The 21,679-nt window shown below is 45.6% G+C and overlaps 1 protein-coding gene across 10 annotated transcripts in view; it reads left to right on the forward strand.

Moving 5' to 3' along the window:
* Positions 1-21,679, forward strand: part of TNNT1 (troponin T1, slow skeletal type) — an 85,214-nt gene that overhangs the window by 34,715 nt on the left and 28,820 nt on the right. For 7 of the 10 annotated variants that reach the window (XM_056543281.1, XM_056543280.1, XM_056543282.1 and 4 more), the window contains 4 exons: positions 3,466-3,489; positions 15,703-15,724; positions 18,234-18,297; positions 19,577-19,693. In XM_056543281.1, coding sequence (XP_056399256.1) covers positions 3,466-3,489; positions 15,703-15,724; positions 18,234-18,297; positions 19,577-19,693 — 227 coding nt within the window. The remainder of the gene's footprint in view (positions 1-3,465; positions 3,490-15,702; positions 15,725-18,233; positions 18,298-19,576; positions 19,694-21,679) is intronic. The other 3 variants (XM_056543288.1, XM_056543286.1, XM_056543285.1) reach the window with 2 other exon arrangements.

Below are 21,679 nucleotides of genomic sequence, written 5' to 3' on the forward strand. Positions count from 1 at the left end.
ACGCCCCCTCTATTCATGTCTATGGGAGGGGGCGTGAATGCGGGTGCTACAGGGAGATCACGAGGGGGCCTCAGCAGCGGGCCCCCCATGATCAGACATCTTATCCCCTATCCTTTGGATAGGGGATGAAATATTTTTGCCCGGAATACCCCTTTAATATCTTGGAGTAACTTTTCATATCTGACTTGTTGATAATTTGCTGCTAGCACTTCCTGCTGGGAGAGATGGAAATAATAATATATAATAATAATAATAATATACATATCCTGGGGGATTTATGTATTCACTTATTTAAGATGGAGAATGGTTTATACTTTTATTAAAGAAGCCATAATACTTAAGTAGAAAATAATATTTTCTCTAGGTTGTCTGAGAAAAAGAAATAATCCTAAAGGGAGAGTTTTGTGTTCTCCTTTATATTAGTAATCCCAAGGAGGAACAATACAGTCTGTCTCTCCTCCTGAAAATTATCATGGAAACTAAGGGCTGAATATCTTTCTTGTCTAAAGCTTTTAATACATAAAATATCCCCAGAGAAATCAGTGGCTGTCAGTGATTATAGTCTGAGGTATTAATAGTAGTACAGTGTGTAACCCTCACAATGAGGACTGCGCCGCTACCATCTAACAAGCTGAGATGATTACACACCGCACAGATCTCTCTATTCTCAGCTTACAAAAGGTCTATATTCATATGGAAAATATTACACTCATTAAAATATTTCATGTAAAAGAAAAAAAAGAAAAGAATAGTTTATCCAAGATTTTACAGCACACATAGCCAGTAATATTTTACCTCGACGGTATGTGCAAAATTTATAGAATTCTGTTTCCTTAAATCTTATACCCTTTCCTTGATGTCATCCTGCTGTGTTTTTTTTTTTGTTCTCGCCCACATAGCACCTTGAAAAGCCAGTGTATCAGTAATCTCCTTTGCCCTTTACATGACATCTGTAGCAGCATCTGCACTTGCCAGTGTGTAAAGTATCAGGTTGGCACAGTGCTAGCCTGTTCAGCCCAGTGTACTCTCACCAGCAATATTCTGTAGCATAGGAGAAAGGAATAGGTGCTGTCTTGTGATTGGCCAGACAAGTAAGGAAAAGAAAGTATCAGTGTGAGTACTGCTGACAAAATGCTCAGCTCTATAAAAATATCTTAACAGTGCAGGTGCCCTATAAAGTGTGTGGTATCTATAGGTCAATACAATATATACTTTCCTTTACCCTTTACTTTATATATACTATACTTAACATAACTAAGCAACAACGACTAGTGTTCAGGTTGTATTGCTTTACTACAAAATTTTATTTTGGTATGAATCAGTAATACATGTGAAAATATGGAACTTTATAATATGTTTTTTCAAGCAAAAATAGACCTCCCTCACCTTCCTAAAGATAAAATTTTTCTAAATATACATAAATCTGGGGTGAAACAGTAAGTACTAGATATAGAGAAGATGGGAGGAAGGGGAGAGTGAATTAAATCACCATGGAGAATAATGTTGAGCGGCATAGGCCATAATAGAATTTGCGATATTTCGCGAATATATGGACGAATATTCGTCATAACGTATATACTCGAGTATAAGCCGAATTTTTCAGCATGATTTTTCGTGCTGAAAAAACCCCCCTCGGCTTATACTCGAGTGAACTCTCCGCCCTCAGTGGTCTTCAACCTGCGGACCTCCAGTGGTTTCAAAACTACAACTCCCAGCAAGCCCGGGCAGCCATTGGCTGTCCGGGCTTGCTGGAAGTTGTAGTTTTGAAACCTCTGGAGGTCCGCAGCTTGAAGACCACTGCGGCCTTCGACATCATCCAGCCCCCCCCCCCTCACCCTTTTAGTGTTTTGTACTCCGCTCGGCGGCATGTTAGGGTGTGCGCTGGTCCGGTGCTGCAGGACTGTCCGGCGAGGAGGTCGCCCGGTGGGATAGTGGTTCCGGGCTGCCATCTTCACCTCTTCTCCGCGCTTCGGGCCCGGCCCGGAATAGTCACGTTGCCTTGACGACGACGCAGAGGGACATTCATTATCAACGTCTCTCTGCGTCATCGTCAAGGCAACGCCTCTATTCCGGGCCCGAAGTGCGGTGAAGAGGCCCCCCCGGTGAAGATGGCAGCCCGGAACCACTATCCCACCGGAGGACCTCCCCACCGGACAGTCCTGCAACACTGGACCAGCGCACCCTAATGTCCCGCCGAGCGAAGGTGAGTACAAAACTAAAGGGGGTGAGAGGGGGGGGGGGCTGGATGATGTCGAAGGCCGCAGTGGTCTTCAACCTGCGGACCTCCATAGGTTTCAAAACTACAACTCCCAGCAAGCCCAGACAGCCGATGGCTGCCCGGGCTTGCTGGGAGTTGTAGTTTTGAAACATCTGGAGGTCCGCAGGTTGAAGACTACTGTATCAGACATTGACAAGCGGTGATGATGAAGGTGGGGGGGGGGGGGCTGATGACATGTGATGATGATGACAAGGGGATGATGAAGGGGGTGTGGGATGATGACAAGGGGATGATGAAGGGAGATGGGGATGATGACAAGGGGATGATGAAGGGGGGGAGGGGATGATGACAAGGGGATAATGAAGGGGGTGTGGGATGATGACAGGGGGATGATGACAGGCGGTGATGATGAAGGGGGAATGATGACAGGGTGATGATGATGAGGGTGTTAATGATGGGGGCCTGGATGATGACAGGGGGGATGATGTATTTCCCACCCTAGGCTTATACTCGAGTCAATAACTTTTCCTGGGATTTTGGGGTGAAATTAGGGGCCTCGGCTTATATTTGGGTCGGCTTATACTCCAGTATATATGGTATATTCGCTAAATTTGCATATTCGTAATATTCACCTTTTATTTTCGCATATGCAAAAATTTGCATATGCAAAAATTTGCAGAAACAGAAATTCGCAAATGCGAAAAATTAGCATATGTGAAAAGTAGCATAAGTGAACATTCGCATATGCAAATTTTCACATATGCGAAAATTTGTACGCCAGTCTCACATAGTAGTATTAGAGCCTTCTTTACACCACACAAGCTGGAAGCAGAGAGGGATGATCACTGTGATGTGTACTGTGAAAAACAAAACAAATATTCATAATTGCGAATATATAGTGCTATATTCGCGAATATTTGCGAATATGCGAAATTCGCGAATAAAATTCGCATTGTGAATATTCGCGAGCAACACTAAGGGAGAAGGTTTTTTTTTTCAGCTGCCTAAAAAGTGATAGCATTTTTTGTAACCACAGGTACTCTCAGAAAAGTACACTGCTTATCTCATGCTCGAAATGCTTTTGTGACAGTATCTATTGCTGCTTGTGATTTGTTTTCTATTTTATATGTTCCATATTCTTGTCACCTGTCTGCCTGTATACTGCCTTGCTCTGTTGCTGCTTTCTGCCATCATGCCATTGCCTGCATCTTCTGCCATTGTGCTGTCATGCTATTCTGCTGGTACAGAGGAGTATGGAGAACATGTAGAAGGTAAAATATAATAAGGAAATATATTAAAGCATGTTATGTTGACCTTATTTTTTGTTCAGAATGTTTGTTGACTTTGCTTTTGTTGTTTTATTGTTTTCATCTATGTGTACCAAAACCTGGATACTCTTTTATCTAGTGAGGTGTAAAAGGCATAAAGGAAAATATAACAGTGGCATGCTGCCTACCGTATTTTTTGCATATAAGACGCACCGGCATATAAGACGCACCCAATTTTAAAGGTGCAAAATCTAGAAAAAAAAGATTCTGCACCCAACAGTGATCTTCAACCTGCGGACCTCCAGATGTTGCAAAACTACAACTCCCAGCATGCCCGGACAGCCAACGGCTGTCCGGGCATGCTGGGAGTTGTAGTTTTGCAACATCTGGTGGTCCGCAGGTTGAAGACCACTGGATAGGAGGTAATACTCACGTGTCCCCGCCACTCTGGACTGGTCACCGCTGCCCTGGATGTCGCTCCATCACTGTCGCCGTGTCCCCGGGGTGTCCCCGACGCTCCAGATGTCTTCTTCCCCGGAATCCACGCTCTCCGTCGCCGTCATCACGTCGCCGTCATCACATCGCTATGCACGTCGCTCCTATTGGATGACGGAATGGCGCGCGCAACGACGTGATGACGTCGAAGGAGAGCGCCGGCCATGCAGGGGATCTCGGCACGGAGCAGACACAGAGGAGGCAGGTAAGGTCCCTCCCGGTGTCCTGTAAGCTGTTCGGGACGTCCCGAACAGCCCGCGTCTGAAGGGTTAATACAGGGCATCACTGCAATCGGTGATGTCCTGTATTAGCCACGGGTCCTGGCCATTGATGGCTGCAGGGACCGACCCGATAGGTGTGTATTCGCCGTATAAGATGCACCAACTTTCCCCCCCCAGTTTTGGGGAAGAAAAAGTGCATCTTATACGGCGAAAAATACGGTATATGCTGAGCACATTGGTGGCTGGACATTGTAGATATTAAGATTAACAATAGTAAGCTTCCAAAGTTTAGCAGATAAGGACCCAAATAGGCAAGGAACTGCCCCACAACTGTCCACAACGTTATCATGAGTGGAGGTTATTTCAATACAAGAAAACTTATTTTGTTGCTTGGTTCATGTTGCTATACAGCCAGTCACTTACCATAGACAACAGCTATTTATTAAGGGGTATTAATTTATAGAATCATAGATTTCAATCGATAGTACTGAAGTCTTGGCAAAGCAAATTTTGTGAAAAACAAAGCTATGACCGTATCAGCACAGAATCTATGGTCTAAAAACAACATGGCGTTAAAAATGCATTGTAAGCAAAAGAGGTTTGCATTGCATGTGCATCCATAATGTTTATGCTCTGTTATGTATGGTTTATGTTTGTATTACAAGCTTTTAATGTACAGTATCTGTATATAAACACAGGAACAAGCATAAAAGAGGTGCAGTTGCCCATAGGAACTAATCACATTGCTTCTTGATTTTTTGATTTGATTGGTTGGTATAGCTTGCTCCAGTTTTCCCCAGCAAATGTTTTGATAAAAATCTCCCCCAATATGAAGTGGAATGGGTCCTGATTCTCCTAGCACGGCTTAGTAAACATTGCCCTTTTCCTTCTATAATGAAATGAGCTGAAGGCAATTACACATTGAGGTAGCGAGGGGTTGTGGTGCAGGGTAGATGTTGTTACCCTAGGGGGATGATGGCATTAACCCCTTGTATTTGTGATACCAGGGCGTGGTTTAGCCTATAACCACCCGAAGGTATACCGCTGGATCCTGGGCTAGGCACAGGGGCAATAAAGACTCTGACGCCAAGTTACGGACAACGGTAGTTTTACTGAGGGTAGACAGTTGGTAAAGTCTATACAGTTCTGCCAGGGCCCAAGGAGGTGACCAGTGATGCAGAGACCTTAAAGGAGTACTCCGGTGCACACTTTTTTCATGTTATCCCGTCCGGGCTGCAAAATAAAAGAAAACACACTTTATCTTACCTGCCAACGAGCCCCCGGAGCTCCGGTACAGGTGTTCGGTCCCTGGGCTGTATTCTTCTTACTTCCGGTTAGCCCGGCACGTCACACGGAGCTTCAGCCTATCACTGGCCGAGGCGGGACATCGCTGCGGCCAGTGATAGGCTGAGGCTCCGTGTGACGTGCCGGGATAACCGGAAGTAAGAAGAATACAACCCGGGGACCGAACACCTGTACCGGAGCTCCGGGGGCTCGTTGGCGGGTAAGATAAAGTGCGTTTTCTTTTATTTTGCAGCACGGACGGGATAACATGAAAAAAGTGTGCACCGGAGTACTCCTTTAAGGGTTTGCTGGGACTTGTAGTAGGACTGGAAAATTGAATGCAGACCATACTGACTTGACAGATGACAGGGACTGACTTGACTCATAAAGCTGCTACTTTAGCTTACTTGACTTGATGATGGCTGCAGGACTTGACTTTGAGGTCTCCAACACTCTGGACACACACACTAGACAGGACTGCACTGGACCTCAGCTTAGCAGAAGAGCAGAGCTCAAAGAGAGAGACGCTAGCTCCACCCAGGGCTTATATGGGGGATAATAGCAGGAAGCCCATAGGTCAATCTTGGGATCACCTGGTCACTAGTACCTCCTGGGTAACAATCACATGACATATCACATGGTATAACACTTAAAGCAACATTACATATTATAACACTTTACATGGTAAAACATATTTACAAAGGGGAAAAGTGCAGGGGGACACTGAAGGAGGCTGCCAGACAGGACAGCAGGAGCACGGGGTAACACCTCCCATACTGGTCCACCACAAACTCCCCCTCTTAGTTAAAGTTGTCCTCGACGCCCAGTCCTGAAGGGCGGAGGACTGAAGTGGCCACTGAGGCCTAGTTACAGTTCCTGGAGCATTTATGCACAATGTCCTTCTCAGGTCTGGATTACGAAACAAGATAAGCATGAGTCCATGTGGCATGGTGATGTGTCAAACAGATTTGTAAATGACTTCTATTAAAAAATCTTAATCCTTCCAGTACTTATTAGCTGCTGAATACTACAGAGGAAATTATTTTCTTTTTGGAACACAGAGCTCTCTGCTGACATCATGACCACAGTGCTCTCTGCTGACACCTCTGTCCATTTTAAGAACTGTCCAGAGTAGGAGAAAATCCCCATAGAAAACATATGCTGCTCTGGACAGTTCCTGATCAATAAGTCCGATCAAAACAAAAATGGTACCGATAAAAACTTCAGATCACTGTGCAAAATATGAGCCCCATATAGCCCCATATGCAAAAAAATAAAAAAGTTATAGGGGTCAGAAGAGGTCAATTTTAAATGTATTAATTTACGTGCATGTAGTTATGATTTTTTCAAGAAGTACGACAAAATCAAACCTATATAAGTAGGGTATCAGTTTAATCGTCTGGACCGACCGAATAAAGATAAAGTGTCATTTTTACCGAAAAATGTACTGCGTGGAAACCGAAGCCCCCAAAAATTTACAAAATGGTATTTTTTCTTTAATTTATTTTCCATTTCGCCGTAGATTTTTGAGTAAAAAGATTTTTGGGTAAAATGACTGATGTCATTACAAAGTAGAATTGGTGGCGCAAAAAAAGCCCTCATATGTTTTTTTAGGTGCAAAATTGAAAGGGTTATGATTTTTGAAAGGTAAGAAAGAAAAAACGAAAGTGCAAAAACAGAAAAATGCTTGGTCTTTAAGGGGGTAAATCATTTAATTAAAGTGCTGATTTGATTTGTTTATAATGTGAAAGTGACCAAAACATTTTATCGTGTTTAATTCAGGCTTAATTTTTATGAGAACTTTCATAGTTTCATAGTCAACGTGTACAGTTCTGTCTCCCAGATAGAGTCTAACTTGTGGGTCCTTGGAAACTTCTGCTGCCAGACTTTATCACCCAACTGAAGTGGTTTGGCAGAAGCATGACGGTTATAATCCTCCTGTTGTCTCTGCTGGGCTTCGCCCATCTTCTTGCTGACAATTTCTTTGGCCTCTTGGATTCTTCTCTGGTGGTTAGAGACTCACTCCAGGGAGGCTTGTGGAGAGTTGAATGGGGCTTGGAGCCCAAATGTTTGTTCTTTAGGCAGCTGTCCATGGTGCCCCATCATCAAGTAGAAAGGGGTGTACTCCGTAGAACAGTGGACTGTGTTATTATAGATCTCCAATAGCTCGGGCAGCAGTCAGGGCCATTCTTCTTGTCTTGACACAGAGGAAGCTCACAACATGTGGATAAAGACTTGGTTGATGCGCTCACAGGGCCCGTTCCCCTAGGGGTGATAAGCAGTGGTCCGGAGTTTCTTACAGGCATGGATTAGACTCAGCTCTCGGAAGATTTCGGCCTCGAAGGCCATTTCCTTATCCGTTAGGAAAGACTATGGACATCCAAGGGTTTGCACCCAATTGGAGTAGAACATCTGGGCCACTGTCTTGGCTGTAAGATCTTTGACGGGAACAACAACAACCCATTTAGAGTAGTGATCCACCATGGTGAGAGCATAAGTGTACCCGGCCCAGGTAGGAGAAAACTTGACATGGTCTAGCACAGCCAACTAGTTAGGCCTTTCCCTCTGGATTGAATGGATTGGTGCTCTTGCATCCTTGCGCACGTTCTTGGTGACATTACAGACAGCACATTCACTGCACCATCTTTCAATGTCGCTCCTCATTCCGATCCAATAGAATCTTCGCCTGACAGTAGCTTTGGTCTTGTGGACTCCAAAGTGTCCCGACTGATCATGGTATGCGTTGAGGACCATCGCCTCGTCTCTTCGGGCAACCAGAATCTGATGAAGTCAATCAACAGGTAGTTTTGCATTGTAGTTCTCCTTCGCCATACCCCGTAAGAGAGCTGTGAGGTGTTCTGCAATCTGGGCGAAGTGGGGAATGAAGCAGCGGTAGTAGCCGGCAAATCCCAGGGAGCTCCTGACATCTTTCACCGTGTGTGGGATAGGCCAGTTCTTGACAACTTCCACCTTTTCAGGATTGGGCTGGACTCCCTCGGCACTGACAACATGGCCCAGGTAGTGTACCTGAGGTTTGAGCAAGTGACACTTTGACGGCTTGATCTTCAGCCCATGCTTGAACAGGACTTGGAAGATGTCTGACAGATGAAGTGTTCCTGGTAGGACTTGGAATACACAATGACATCATCCAGGTACAATAGGATACTTTGAAAATGTAGATGGCCCAGGCACCTTTCCATCAAAAGCTGAAACATAGCAGGGGCATTACATAGCCCAAACTGCATACTTTTATACTCGAACCTTTCCATGGGTGTCAAAAAGGCGGTCTTCTCCCGGTCTTCCACGGCCATGGGTACTTGGCAATATTTGCTGGTTAAGTCCAGGGTGGAGAAGTAAGCAGCAGACCCGAGGGCTGTGAGTGACTCCTCAATCCTGGCAGAGGATAAGCGTCCTTATGTGTGACATTGTTCAGTTTCCTGTAGTCGACACAGAAGCGAATGGTTCCGTCTTTTTTCTTGACCGGGACAAGTGGCGCCGCCCAGAGACTATGACTTTCTTGGATGGCGTCTGCCTCTTTCATGTCGGCCAGCATCTTCTTGACAGTCTGATACATGCCTGGCACGACCGGGCGGTGTCTTTCCTTGATAGGTGGGCTGTCGCCTGTGAGTATTTGTGTTGGATCATGGACGTATGCCCGAAATCTGTGGGTGTTTGCTAAAAGCTTCATGGTACCTTTTGGCAACATTGATCACTCCCTTGACTTGGTCCCTTGGGGTAGGGTCATCCCCAACTTGGAGTTGTGACCACCAGGGCTCGGGAGGGCTCGTACTGGATCCTTCAGCCGCTTGGGCTGCACGCTGTCGGGCCACCATACGTTCTGTTAAGATGTCATTTGACTCTATAAGATACAACTGGGCTACTGGGATGTATTTGGGTAACACAGTAGCAGCATCAGGCAGGTTGACTAAGCAAACTGGAACTCTCCCTTTGGTAACAGTGACAAGGCTTCTCCCAGCTCAGACAAGAGGGTGGTCTTCTGGTTGCAGAGGCTCCAGCAGGGCTTGATAGTCTCTATTCTTGACTCCGGGACATGCACGACACCAAATGATAGTCTGTGTGTTGGGCTGCAAGGTCACCGACCGGATGTCTTGTACTCGAACTCTTCAGATTTCACCTTGCTTGTTGGCAAACTTCCATTCCGCTTGTAGTACTTTTAAGTGGTGCTGGCCTGAAGGGGACATATGGGGAAGAGAGGCATGCAAGGCATCTACTATTTCAACAAAACAGTTTTTCATAATGTTCATCCCCAGTATAAATTCAGCAGACCCCTTATCTGTCACATTAGTTACAATCACTTCCTGCCCGCTAAGTACATGCTCTCCCAACTGAATGGCTGGCTCCCAGTATCCATGTCTGGGGACTGGTTGCCCATTACCTGCAACTACTCTGAAGTTAACATCATCAGGCTCACACAATTAACTAGCATCCCAATGCTGATAGAAAACATTTTTAGGTATAGTAGACACTTGTGACCCTGTATCTATCAACGCCTCCAATGGTACACCTTCTACAATAATTTTTACATAAGGGCTGGAGGCGACATAAAGTGAGAGTCCTGACTGAGGTCGTTCGGGGATTTGACCTAATGACTGTTTTCCTGAGGGCTGGTCCGTGACCTTTTCCAATGTCCTGGTTTAGTACAATAGGTATAAAAGGGCCTTTGAGTCCCTGAGGGTATATTAGGCGGAGGGTTGCAGGGGATTGAAATTGCGGGGAGCAGGGGCAGGTTTTCTAGGTAGGGGCAGTTCACGGTCAGGTGGGGTGGACCGGGTGGCAAGCTCCCTCACAGCCTTAGTCAGTTGTTCAATGTCCTGCCTAACACTCTGTAAATCTGAGGCTGCGGTGACACTGGGGCGGGGGCTGGTGATGGTGGTGGTATAGGTCTGGCTACTGCCCCTAATGGCTCTTGGACAGTTGGACAAGCTTTCTCTAACTCAGTCCCGGACTCATTTGGATGGCCAGTCTCTTGAAAGCAGGGAATGACAAGTTGGGGTTTTAGACCGCTAACATTCGCAGCTGGGTTTTGTCCCACTTATCCTGAGCCCCATCAATAAATCTGTCCATGAACACCTTGTTGCCCTGCTCGGGAGTTATACCATCTAATTTTTGAACAGTCTCTAGGGCATTCCGTAGGGTTACGGCATATGCTGTCAAGGTCTCACCTGGCTTCTGTCGCCTTTTATACAGCCAGAGACGTACCTCTGATGAAGAATGGGACCCAAATACCTTGTACAGTCCTTCAAAGATCTGCTCTGCAGTTGCCTTCTCAGATGCTGGCCAGGTGCGGACTTCCTCTAACCCTGGTCCCTGTAGCTGTCCTGTGAGCAATTGCACCTGTTGATTAGGAGGGAAAGAGTAAAATACACACAAACTCTGGATCCTTTCTTTGAAATCTCTCAGGGTGAAGGGGTTTCCACTGTAGGTAGGGAGGACAAGGTTCTCCATGAATACGAGTGCAGACGCTGGAACACTAGGGTTGTTGATGTGGACTGCAGGCAGGACTGGCAACATTCTGGCCGCTGGGGCAGGTGATGATCCCACTGCTGGAGATGGAGGAGCACAGTCGCCTGGTTTATATGGAGAGTTGGGTTCTGACATCTTGTAGAATTTTGAGTGCGCTGTAGCTCTAGCTGAAATGCTGCAGCGGCTTGTGGGAGTACTATAATGAATGTGGCCCCTCTGTTTTGCAGGTACCCGGTAGTAATTTGTCTTGCGACCAGACTTGCGGACACTAGTGGGTTAATGCTGATAGTTACCAGCACCGGAGACTTGATACTGGTAATCGTTGATTGGTGCTTTCAGAGTCTGCGCTGCAGGGGGTGCTTGATAGAAGACAGCAGAGCCAGACACAGCCACCGGAACCTCCGATATGGCTGCGCCCAGGGAACTTCCTGTTTTGGTCCGGGAAAAGTCTTCCCCTGAGCAACACAAGGCGGCTCTTTGGTTCCTCCTCACTGTGCTAGAGAGGTGTCCCTGCTGGGGACTGACGGGGCGGAGCTACGACCGCTCGCGCGCGAAATACCGGACCCAATTAACCCTTTTAAGTACCGACTCTCTACAATCCACAATGGCAAATAACAGTCTTTTCTTCACCTCCCCCTCTGTTTCACAAGCTCCACGAATAAAACACTTTTCCCTTACAAAGTCCTATACACTTTTTGATACAGACTTAAATCGCATTGGCATGCGGTTTTTGCAGACAATATTGGACAAAGTTCAGACTAGGAGGAAGGACTTGTGGCATAAGGTGCACACCCGTATCCTGTTCGTGATGCCAAAAGTTTTGGTGGAGGGGTGTGTGGTGCAGGGCAGATTTCATTAACTTCTTGTATTTGTGACGCCAGGGCGGGGTTTAGCCTATAACCACCTGAAGGTATCCTGGGCTAGGCAAGGGTGCAATAAAGACTCTGACACCAAGTTACGGACAACGGTAGCTTTACTGAGGGTAGACCGTTGGTAAAGTGTATACAGTTCAGCCAGGGCCCAAGGAGGTGACCACTGATGCAGAGACCTTAAGGTCTTGCTTGGTCTTGTAGTAGGACTGGACAATTGTATGCAGACCTCGCTGACTTGACAGATAACAGGGACTGACTTGACTTGACTCCCAAACTGTGACTTTAGCTTACTTGAAATGATGGTGGCTGCAGGACTTGACTTTGAGGCCTCCAACGCTCTGGACACACACACTAGACACCACTGCACTGGACCTCAGCAGGAAGCAAGAGCAGAGCTCAAAGAGAGAGAAACTAGCTCTACTCAGGGGACACTAGCAGGGAGCCCATAGGTCACTCTTGTGGTCACTGGTACCTCCTGAGTAACAATCACATGACATATCACATGGTATAACTATAAAAGAAACATTACATTTTATAACACTTTACATGGTAAAACAAATTTATAATGGGGAAACAAGTGCAGGGGGCCTTGGGTACACTGAAGGAGGCTGCCTGACAGGACAGCAGGAGCACGGGGTAACACCTCCCATACTGGGCCACTACAACATCTTCAAAGCCAATATGTTGACTGTGTCAGTGTGCTTGTTCTCATAAAACAACTTTACAATTCCCAGCCCCTTTTCTTCTTGGTTTATGGTATGTGTGCAGGGTAATGAATGCATGTTCTAGGATCAATGAGAACGCCTGGAGGCCCCATGGCTCTTGCACTAACAGATTCGAGCTCCGTGCCCTAACATCTGGTAGCTGATTTATTAAAACAATTACATGTCTAGTACCTATAATGTTCAGCGCTATGTGCCAAATGTAATATGTATTCCATAAAATAACATATGTAACCGGAACGATAGTGACTTGTTTAGTCTTCAAAGTCTGTAGGTTTGTTACTTTCTACTTAATAAGTGGCATAGATTTCCAAAAGGCAAGAAAATGCACTCAAAATGTGCCAAATGAATCCCCCATTGGACAACGAAAAGATAAATTTGACGCCATCAAAAAGTACATGCTAGGGAAAGTGAAGTGAAAAAGATGCAAATGATACATTTTCCTCTCTGTGTACTGCAGAAACCAACTTATTCAGCCACATGTAAACTCACCCTAAGAAATCTAGTCTGTTCAGCAGTGTTTCTCAACCAGGGTGCCTCCAGCAGTTGCAAAACTGCAACTCCCAGCATGCTTGGACAGCCGTTGGCTGTCCAGGCATGCTGGGGGTTGTAGTTTTGCAACCCTGGAGGCACCCTGGTTGGGAAACACTCCGGTATACAAATTCTACTTTCGGATGTTAGCTGAAAATCAATAAGAAAACAACCTGTCAACAATGCTTCGCTTTATGGCATTTTTCCAACCTCGGGGTCCATTTTTTGGATCAATGGATCAGTGTCAGTTTTCCCAAAATGCATTATAATATAGCAGCCCCCTCCATATATCTCTACAGGAGAGCCGTTTGGCTATCTTCGGCTCTCCCATAGAGATATATATAGAGGGGGCATGGCAGACGCTCTGGAGGAGAGCCAGGGCTCCATACAGGAGATCACAGGGGCCACTGCAGTCGGACCCCCTGTGATCTAAAACTTATCCCCTATCCTGTGGATAGGGGATACGTTTTTCTGTACTTCTAGGCATGGTACTTCTTCTTTAAGTGTTCAGACCCCTCTTTGTCTATGTGAGTGAGATGGTGCCATAGACTTCCCTTATGAGATTGTCGGTCACATGACATAGGGCCCGGAGAGGACATGCTAAGCGCGCATTTCTCCTGGCTCGGTCTACTGATCGGTCAGAGTCTGAACACTGGCCGGATTCACAAGTAAGGAAAATGTGCAAAATGTCCACACATAAAACACAGGCAGACATTCCACACATTTGCCCAATTCAGCGGGTGATAGGACCACTTGGAAATTTGCCTTCTCATAGACGGCAATACATTTCCTTGCGTACTCCGCAGAAAGAATAGACTTGTCTATTCTTTCTGCCGGACCCCAGAATCAAATAATTGAGCTGTGTAAACAGTGCAGCAGAATCCCATTGAAATGAGTAGGACTCTGCTGCAGTGGAATGTCCTTGCAGAATATTCCATGCGGACATTTCACACCAGTTCAGCCGTAGTGAACATACCCTTAGGCCAGGTTCCCACGGCAGAATTTCCTCACTGAATTCTGCATGGAATTCTGCATGAAAATTCTTTATAAATTTATAGCCAATACACTTCAATAGGATTCCTCTGTCCCATTCACACATAGTAATTTCATTGCAGCGAACTGGCAAAAAATGTATGTTTACTGTCCCGCAGAATTCAGTGCAGAAATTCTGCCAAGTGAACCCGGCCTTAGACTTCAACCGACCAAAACTTTTGACATGTCCTTAGGTCCGTATCACGCTGGTCCGTGCTTCATCAGGCCCTCTGAGGGCCTGATGAAGCGCGGACCAGCGTGATACGGGCCGTTGCCCGAAGTTCCTCCGAAGCAGTCGTCCACCCTCCCCCTCTTCCCTTTACCGTTCACCACGAATAAAGCAATAAAGTGAATATGGCATTCATGCATGTGCTCCATCTTTTTTCTATTGAATGAAGTTATTACTATGTTACAAGCTGAAGTAAGTCAATGCCTATGCCATTGTAAGCTAGGTAAACTGCATACAAGGTAAACTGAAATGCATGAAAAGTAGTTTTAAAACATACCCAAGGTATAAGATCTCGGAAGAATGGCCTACCTTAAATTCCCAAAGACAGTTTTGCCCCACAAGCTTCCTCAGGGGGTACTTAAAGGGGTTATCCAGGAAAAAAAACGTTTTTAGATATATTAACTGGCTCCAGAAAGTTAAACAGATTTGTAAATGACTTCTATTAAAAAATCTTAATCCTTTCAGTACTTATGAGCTGCTGAAGTTGAGTTGTTCTTTTGTGTCTAAGTGCTCTCTGATGATACGTGTCTCGGGAACCGCCCAGTTTAGAAGCAAATCCCCATAGCAAACCTCTTCTACTCTGTGCAGTTCCCAAGACAAGCAGCGATGTCAGCAGAGAGAACTGTTGCCAGACAGAAAACAACAACCCAACTTCAGCAGCTGATAATTATTGAAAGGATTAAGATTTTTTAATAGAAGTAATTTACAAATCTGTTTTACTTTCTGGAGCCAGTTGAGATATATATAAGTTTTTTTCCTGGAATACCCCTTTAAATACACAATTTTTGGGGGTGGGGAGCTACAAAAACTGCATAATGATGAAAATGCACTGTTTGCAGTGTGATCAGTGACCTCCTACTGACTCCAACAAACATCTGAAAAACCCAAAATATATGACAGATTGCTTTTCTAGAAAAATCTAATCCCATGTGTCTGAAAACATGGTATGACATTGTCTAAGACTCCTTTGTAAACCAGATGACAAGATGTGTTACATTGGATACATGACATAAACATTTCCACTTTACTACCCGATCAACACTGATCAGCGCTATAGCACATACACGTCTGACAGTATAAAGCGGCTTCAATCACTGGGGATCAGCGCGCAACATGAGTGTCTGAGGGCAGGGACCATTTGTCTATTGTCGTGTTCTAATTGACACAATGTTTGATGGGAAATTAAGTGAGGTTAAATTGTAAAATCCGACATCAGAGAATATTAACACCTTCCCTACAGGCTTGTGACAGGGAGAAGATTACGTCATGACTCACACTTCAGTGGAATGTCAAATATCATTACTTGCTGAATACTGTAATAATGTTATATGTCTCTTTGTTAACAGAGGAGGAGCGCCCCAGGCCAAGGTAAGCAGTCTCCATCTCTACGGCACATTAAACTGTCAGCCAGTCCAATGACTTGTTGTGTAATAGATCTTGTTAAATTTCGGTCTTGTCACTAGTACTCCATAAACTGAAGAACATTGGTTAAACAGCCAAGGATAAATTGCTGACATGGGACTTTTATTTTACTGTGTACAATAGTATGAATTTGCCAAATACATGAAAAATGTTGTAAAAGTTTAAATATCATTGAAAAATAATATGACGTAGTACAGAAATAAGCAGGTGGGGTGCCTATAAACCTTGCCAGGGTATTTAAAGGGGTTATCCAGGAAAAAACTTTATATATATATATATATATATATATATCAACTGGCTCCAGAAAGTTAAGCAGATTTGTTAATTACTTCTATTAAAAAATCTTAATCCTTTCAGTACTTATGAGCTTCTGAAGTTAAGGTTGTTCTTTTCTGTCTAAGTCCTCTCTGATGTCTCGGGAAACGCCCAGTTTAGAAGCAAATTCCCATAGCAAACCTCTTCTAAACTGGGCGTTTCCCGAGACACGTGTCATCAGAGAGCACATCGACAGAAAAGAACAACCTTAACTTCAGAAGCTCATGAGTACTGAAAGGATTAAGATTTTTTAATAGAAGTAATTTACAAATCTGTGTAACTTTCTGGAGCCAGTTGATATATAAAAAAATTTTTTTTTTTCCTGGATAACCCCTTTAAAAAAGGAACTATGGCAGCAATCTGTATCTTTTCCCCAGGTGAAGAAAAGCCTAGCTGCAACTTTAAACATGTCAAACCTTATAATATAACATTTAATAAGTACTATAAAAATATCAAATCAAGAGACAATGCACAGTTTAAAAAATAACATAAGCAGCAAAGTTTTGCAGCCAATAGCCACCTTAGGGGTACTAAAGATGGTGGCGTGCGTTCCTGTGGACCATGTTATCTCCTATTTTCTAGATCAACTTCGCCCCCTCCCAACAGTTAGCGGACCCCCCCCCCCCCCCCCAAGATCATGTTTATTGCCTATCTTGTGGATAGGTGGTAAGTTATATTCTTGGGATAACCTTTTTAAAGGGGTACTCTGCCCCTCGACATCTTATCTCCTATCCAAAGAACGCTGGGGTCTTGATGTCATGGCCATGCCCTCTTGTGACGTCACTTCCACACCCCCTCAATGCAAGTCTATGGGAGGGGGGGAGTGGTGGCTGTCACGCCCCCTCCCATAAACTTGCATTGAGAGGCATGGCGTGACATCACAAGGGGCGTGGTTGTGACGTCGCGACCTCCGCCGCATGCTCCAAGCGTTGGGAACAAGATGTTTCGAACGCTGGGGCAGTGGAGTACCCTTTAAACTTCAATGCCTGTTTTACTTTTTCAGTAATTCAGACAGACATTTCCTTGAATGTTTTCTGCATTGGGGCATCTTTGGAACGTTTATATAGTTTGATCTGTATGGTAATTTTATTAACAGGGCATGCCAGGGTATCTGTAGGAATAGGCTCCAGTGCAGGTCTGCCATTTTTGCAGAAGCACTCTACTTGGAGGGTGTAGTGACTAGAGACTCTTGGGAGACATAGTTATCTGACTGTCCTAATAGTACTTTATAATTTTCCCCCCCACTCTGCATGCTTCTACAGTGGTCCCTCAACATACGATGGTAATCCTTTCCAAACGGACCATCGTTTGTTGAAACCATCGTATGTTGAGGGATCCGTGCAATGGAAAGTATAGGACAGTGGTCTACAACCTGCGAACCTCCAGATGATGCAAAACTACAACACCCAGCATGCCCGGACAGCCAACGGCTGTCCGGGCATGCTGGGAGTTGTAGTTTTGCAACATCTGGAGGTCCGCAGGTTGAAGACCACTGGTATTAGAGGTTATACTCACGTGTCCCCGCCGCTCCGGACCGTCACCGCTCATCACTGCTGCCCTGGATGTTGCCGTCCATCGCTGTCGCTGCGTCCCCGAGGTGTCCCCGATGCTCCGGCAAGGCCTCTGCTTACCCGGCATCCTCGCTCTCCCTCACCGCCATCACGTCACTACGCACGCCGCTCCTATTGGATGACGGGACGGCGTACGCAGCGACGTGATGACGACGATGGAGAACGCCGACGATGCAAGGGATCCCGAAGAGGATGCGCCGGAGCCCCGAGGATGGGTAAGTGATCGTCAGCGGACCACACGGGGCACCGTAAACGGCTATCTGGTGGCAGCTGAAGCAGTCTGCGCTGCCGGATAGCTGTTTATGCAATGGCCCCGACATACAAAAGCATCGTATGTTGATGCTGCCTCTGAGAAGCCATCATATGTTGAAATGATCGTATGTCGGGGCCATCGTAGGTCGGGGAGGTCACTGTATTTATAAATAGCTGTCACAATGTCATGCCTCTGCTTTGGTTAGTATCTGAACTAAGAAATAAGTAAACGCTATCCACATTAAAGGTCATATATTACCTCCATACTGATAACATGGTGAGATATAATACTGTTTTATTACATTTTATTTTGTTAGTAGGCCCATGATGCCCCAACTTGCACCTCCAAAAATTCCAGAAGGAGAAAGAGTTGATTTTGATGTAAGTGGCTTTAATTTACGTTAATACATTTCAATCATTATTTTAGATTCTCATTTAGAAACGTTGTGATGTTTTTTAGGAAGACATTAGTCGGCGCGTTTCTATAAGTAAGGCATGATGATAGTAGTTTGCTTAAGAGAGTTGAAACAAAATACTCCCCACTGCACACTTAAAGGGGTACTCCGGTGAAAAACTTATTTTTTTTTTTTTTTTTTAAATCAACTGGTGCCAGAAAGTTAAACAGATTTGTAAATTACTTCTATTAAAAAATCTTAATCCTTCCTGTACTTATTAGCTGCTGAATACTACAGTGGAAATTCTTTTCCGTTTGAAACACAGAGCTCTCTGCTGACATCATGCCCACAGTGCTCTCTGCTGACATCTCTGTCCATTTTTAGGAACTGTCCAGGGTAAAAGGAAATCCTGTTAGTATGCATGCATATTTTTAGGATACTTTGTATCTCACCGCTCCCGGACACTGATGCGCTGGACTTCACGGGGATGCTGCGATCTCCTCCAGTTGCGCTATAGGATCCCGCAGTGTGTTAACACTGAGTGGCTCTCCTGGCATGAGACAGCATCACCGAAGACTCGGCCGTCTCCCACGGTGGTGATGCTGGAAGACAGTGGTTTCCGGGTGGTGGTACTGCAGCGGTTCTACAGGTGAGTATGTTGGTAAGCCGGTGGTGTCCTCGTGGCAATGAGGCGCGGATGACTACTTTACCGGGTGTCGGGTGATTGACAGTTTTGTTTTCCGGTATCGGACTGCTAGTTGCTAAGCAGGGCAAGTATACTGGTGGTCTCAATAGATATTAGGGGGACGCTGGACGCGTTTCAGGACTGTCTCAGTCCTTTCTTCAGCAGCTAAGAATATGGATGACGCAGACGCAGTCGCTGCTATTTGCATTTATTTTATACTCTATTGTCACATTGCATATTATTAATAAATTGAATTACTATCTGTCCAGTTGTCTCAAACCCTGAGCCCTAATACATATATTTCTACAGACAAACTACTTTTTGACACCTTGAGTATAGGTGTCTAATTAGGTAGCCCGGGTTTATTTGGTGGTTAGTCGGACAAGAGCCTCTCCAACTCCTTTATAATTTACAAATCTGTTTAACTTTCTAGCACCCGTTGATTGAAAAAATATATATATTTTTTTTTCCACCGGAGTACCCCTTTAAGAATTAGGATACATTTCTGTTTTTTTGTTTTTGTTTAAATATTACATACTACCCGAATAAAGCTGTATATTGACATTATTTGCTATTTCAGGATATTCATCGGAAGCGAATGGAAAAGGATCTCCTGGAACTTCAGACATTGATAGATGTCCATTTTGAACAACGTAAAAAGGAAGAAGAAGAACTCATTGGCCTAAAGGATAGAATAGTATGTCCGTTTATGTTATATACCTAAAATCAGATCAAGACTTTCTATGGACTTTCTGTCAATATGTATGCTGCTTAAGCCACTCACCAAGCAGAGATGAGCAGCCGTGATTATCAGAAATGAAGAGACATAATGCTTAGCTGCTGCTCATTTATTTTAAGGATTTCAATGTTCTCAATGCCTAGACCCCAGTGGTGTAGCTTAGATTGGTATCACCCAGGGCATGGCAAAGTATTGTGCCCTCCTAATCACCCCATGAACGTAAAAGAGCATATGCATCGAAGCTCATCAGGGTTTTGCACACAGGATTTTCTCAAGGGTTTTTCTCTATTAGGTAGAGGCCCTTAGTAGGTAGGTAATTTTCCAAAAAAGGTTAATGCCCCCCAGTAGGTATTAGGGATCGATCGATTATCGGTATGGCCGATATTATCGGGCGATAATCACGATTTTGGGCATTATCGGTATTGGCAATTACCTTGCCGATAAGCCGATAATGCCCCGCCATCCGCAACGCCCCCACCGCACCGCCCCCACCGCACCGCCACCGCCCCCCCCCCCGACCTGCCGCACCGCACCACGACCGCCCCCCAGACCCGCCGGACCGCGTCGCACCCCCCACCGCAACGCCCCGGCCCCATTGCCTCCCCCATCCCCGGTTTTATAATTACCTGTTCCCGTGGCCCACGCTACTTCTTGCTCCTGCTGCGTCCTGCGTTACGCTGTGCGCAATGACGAGTGACATGACGTGCGCGACGTGACGTCATCGTCAGTGCGCACAGTGACAGTTCAGGAGGACGCCACCGGAGCCAGATGTAGGTGGCCTATGGCACCGCAAAAGCCACTGCAGTGCATTGATTTAAAGCACCCACCCGGAATATCGGTATAAGTTATCGGCTATCGGCCCTAACCTCCACCGATTATCGGTATCGGCCCTAAAAAAACGATATCGGTCGATCCCTAGTAGGTATATAATTGTATCCTATTAAGTAGAAGCACTGAGTAGGTAGACAATCAACCCATACGATATATGCCCCAAGCAGGTAGATAATCCCTCATTGGATAGCTACGCCCCGGCCCCATTGCCTCCCCCATCCCCGGTTTTATAATTACCTGTTCCCGGGGCCCACGCTACTTCTTGCTCTTGCTGCGTCCTGCGTTACGCTGTGCGCAATGACGAGTGATGTGACGTGCGCGACGTGACGTCACCGTCAGTGCGCACAGTGACAGTTCAGGAGGACGCCACCGGAGCCAGATGTAGAGTGGACCCCTGGAACAGGTAATTATAAAACCGGGGATGGGGGAGGCAATGGGGCCGGGGCAGTGCGGCGGGTCGGGGGGGGGGGGAGCGGTGGCGGTGATAGGTCTCAGGACCTCCGGACAGGCAGGGGGAGAGAAGCGGGTGGCGGCGGCGGCCTATGGCACCGCAAAAGCCACTGCAGTGCATTGATTTAAAGCACCCACCCGGAATATCGGTATAAGTTATCGACTATCGGCCGGCCCTAACCTCCACCGATTATCAGTATCGGCCCTAAAAAAACGATATAGATCGATCCCTAGTAGGTATATAATTGTATCCTATTAAGTAGAAGCACTGAGTAGGTAGATAATCAACCCATACGATATATGCCCCAAGTAGGTAGATAATCCCTCATTGGATAGCTACTCCCAGTGAATAGATAATCTTCCCCCATTAGGTAGATAACTCCAGTAGGTAGATAATTGCCCTCCATTAAGTAGAATACAAAATACAGCCATAAATACATCCTACCATGGACGTGCACAGATGTTTTGGGGGGCAGGGACTGATCTGGGGAAAAAAAGAGCACTTCCCAGAATAATTTTTATAAATGTCCACATAATGATGCCAGCCTGCCAGCACTGTCCAGGGCACTTTTAGGACTAACTTCAAAAGGGCAGGGGCTCAAGCCCCCTTTCTAGTCAACCTGTGCACATCCCTGCATCCTATAAATTGGCTATATTTTGCAG

Source organism: Hyla sarda, chromosome 10, assembly GCF_029499605.1.
Source record: "Hyla sarda isolate aHylSar1 chromosome 10, aHylSar1.hap1, whole genome shotgun sequence".
In the NCBI taxonomy this organism is placed as follows: Eukaryota; Metazoa; Chordata; class Amphibia; order Anura; family Hylidae; genus Hyla; species Hyla sarda.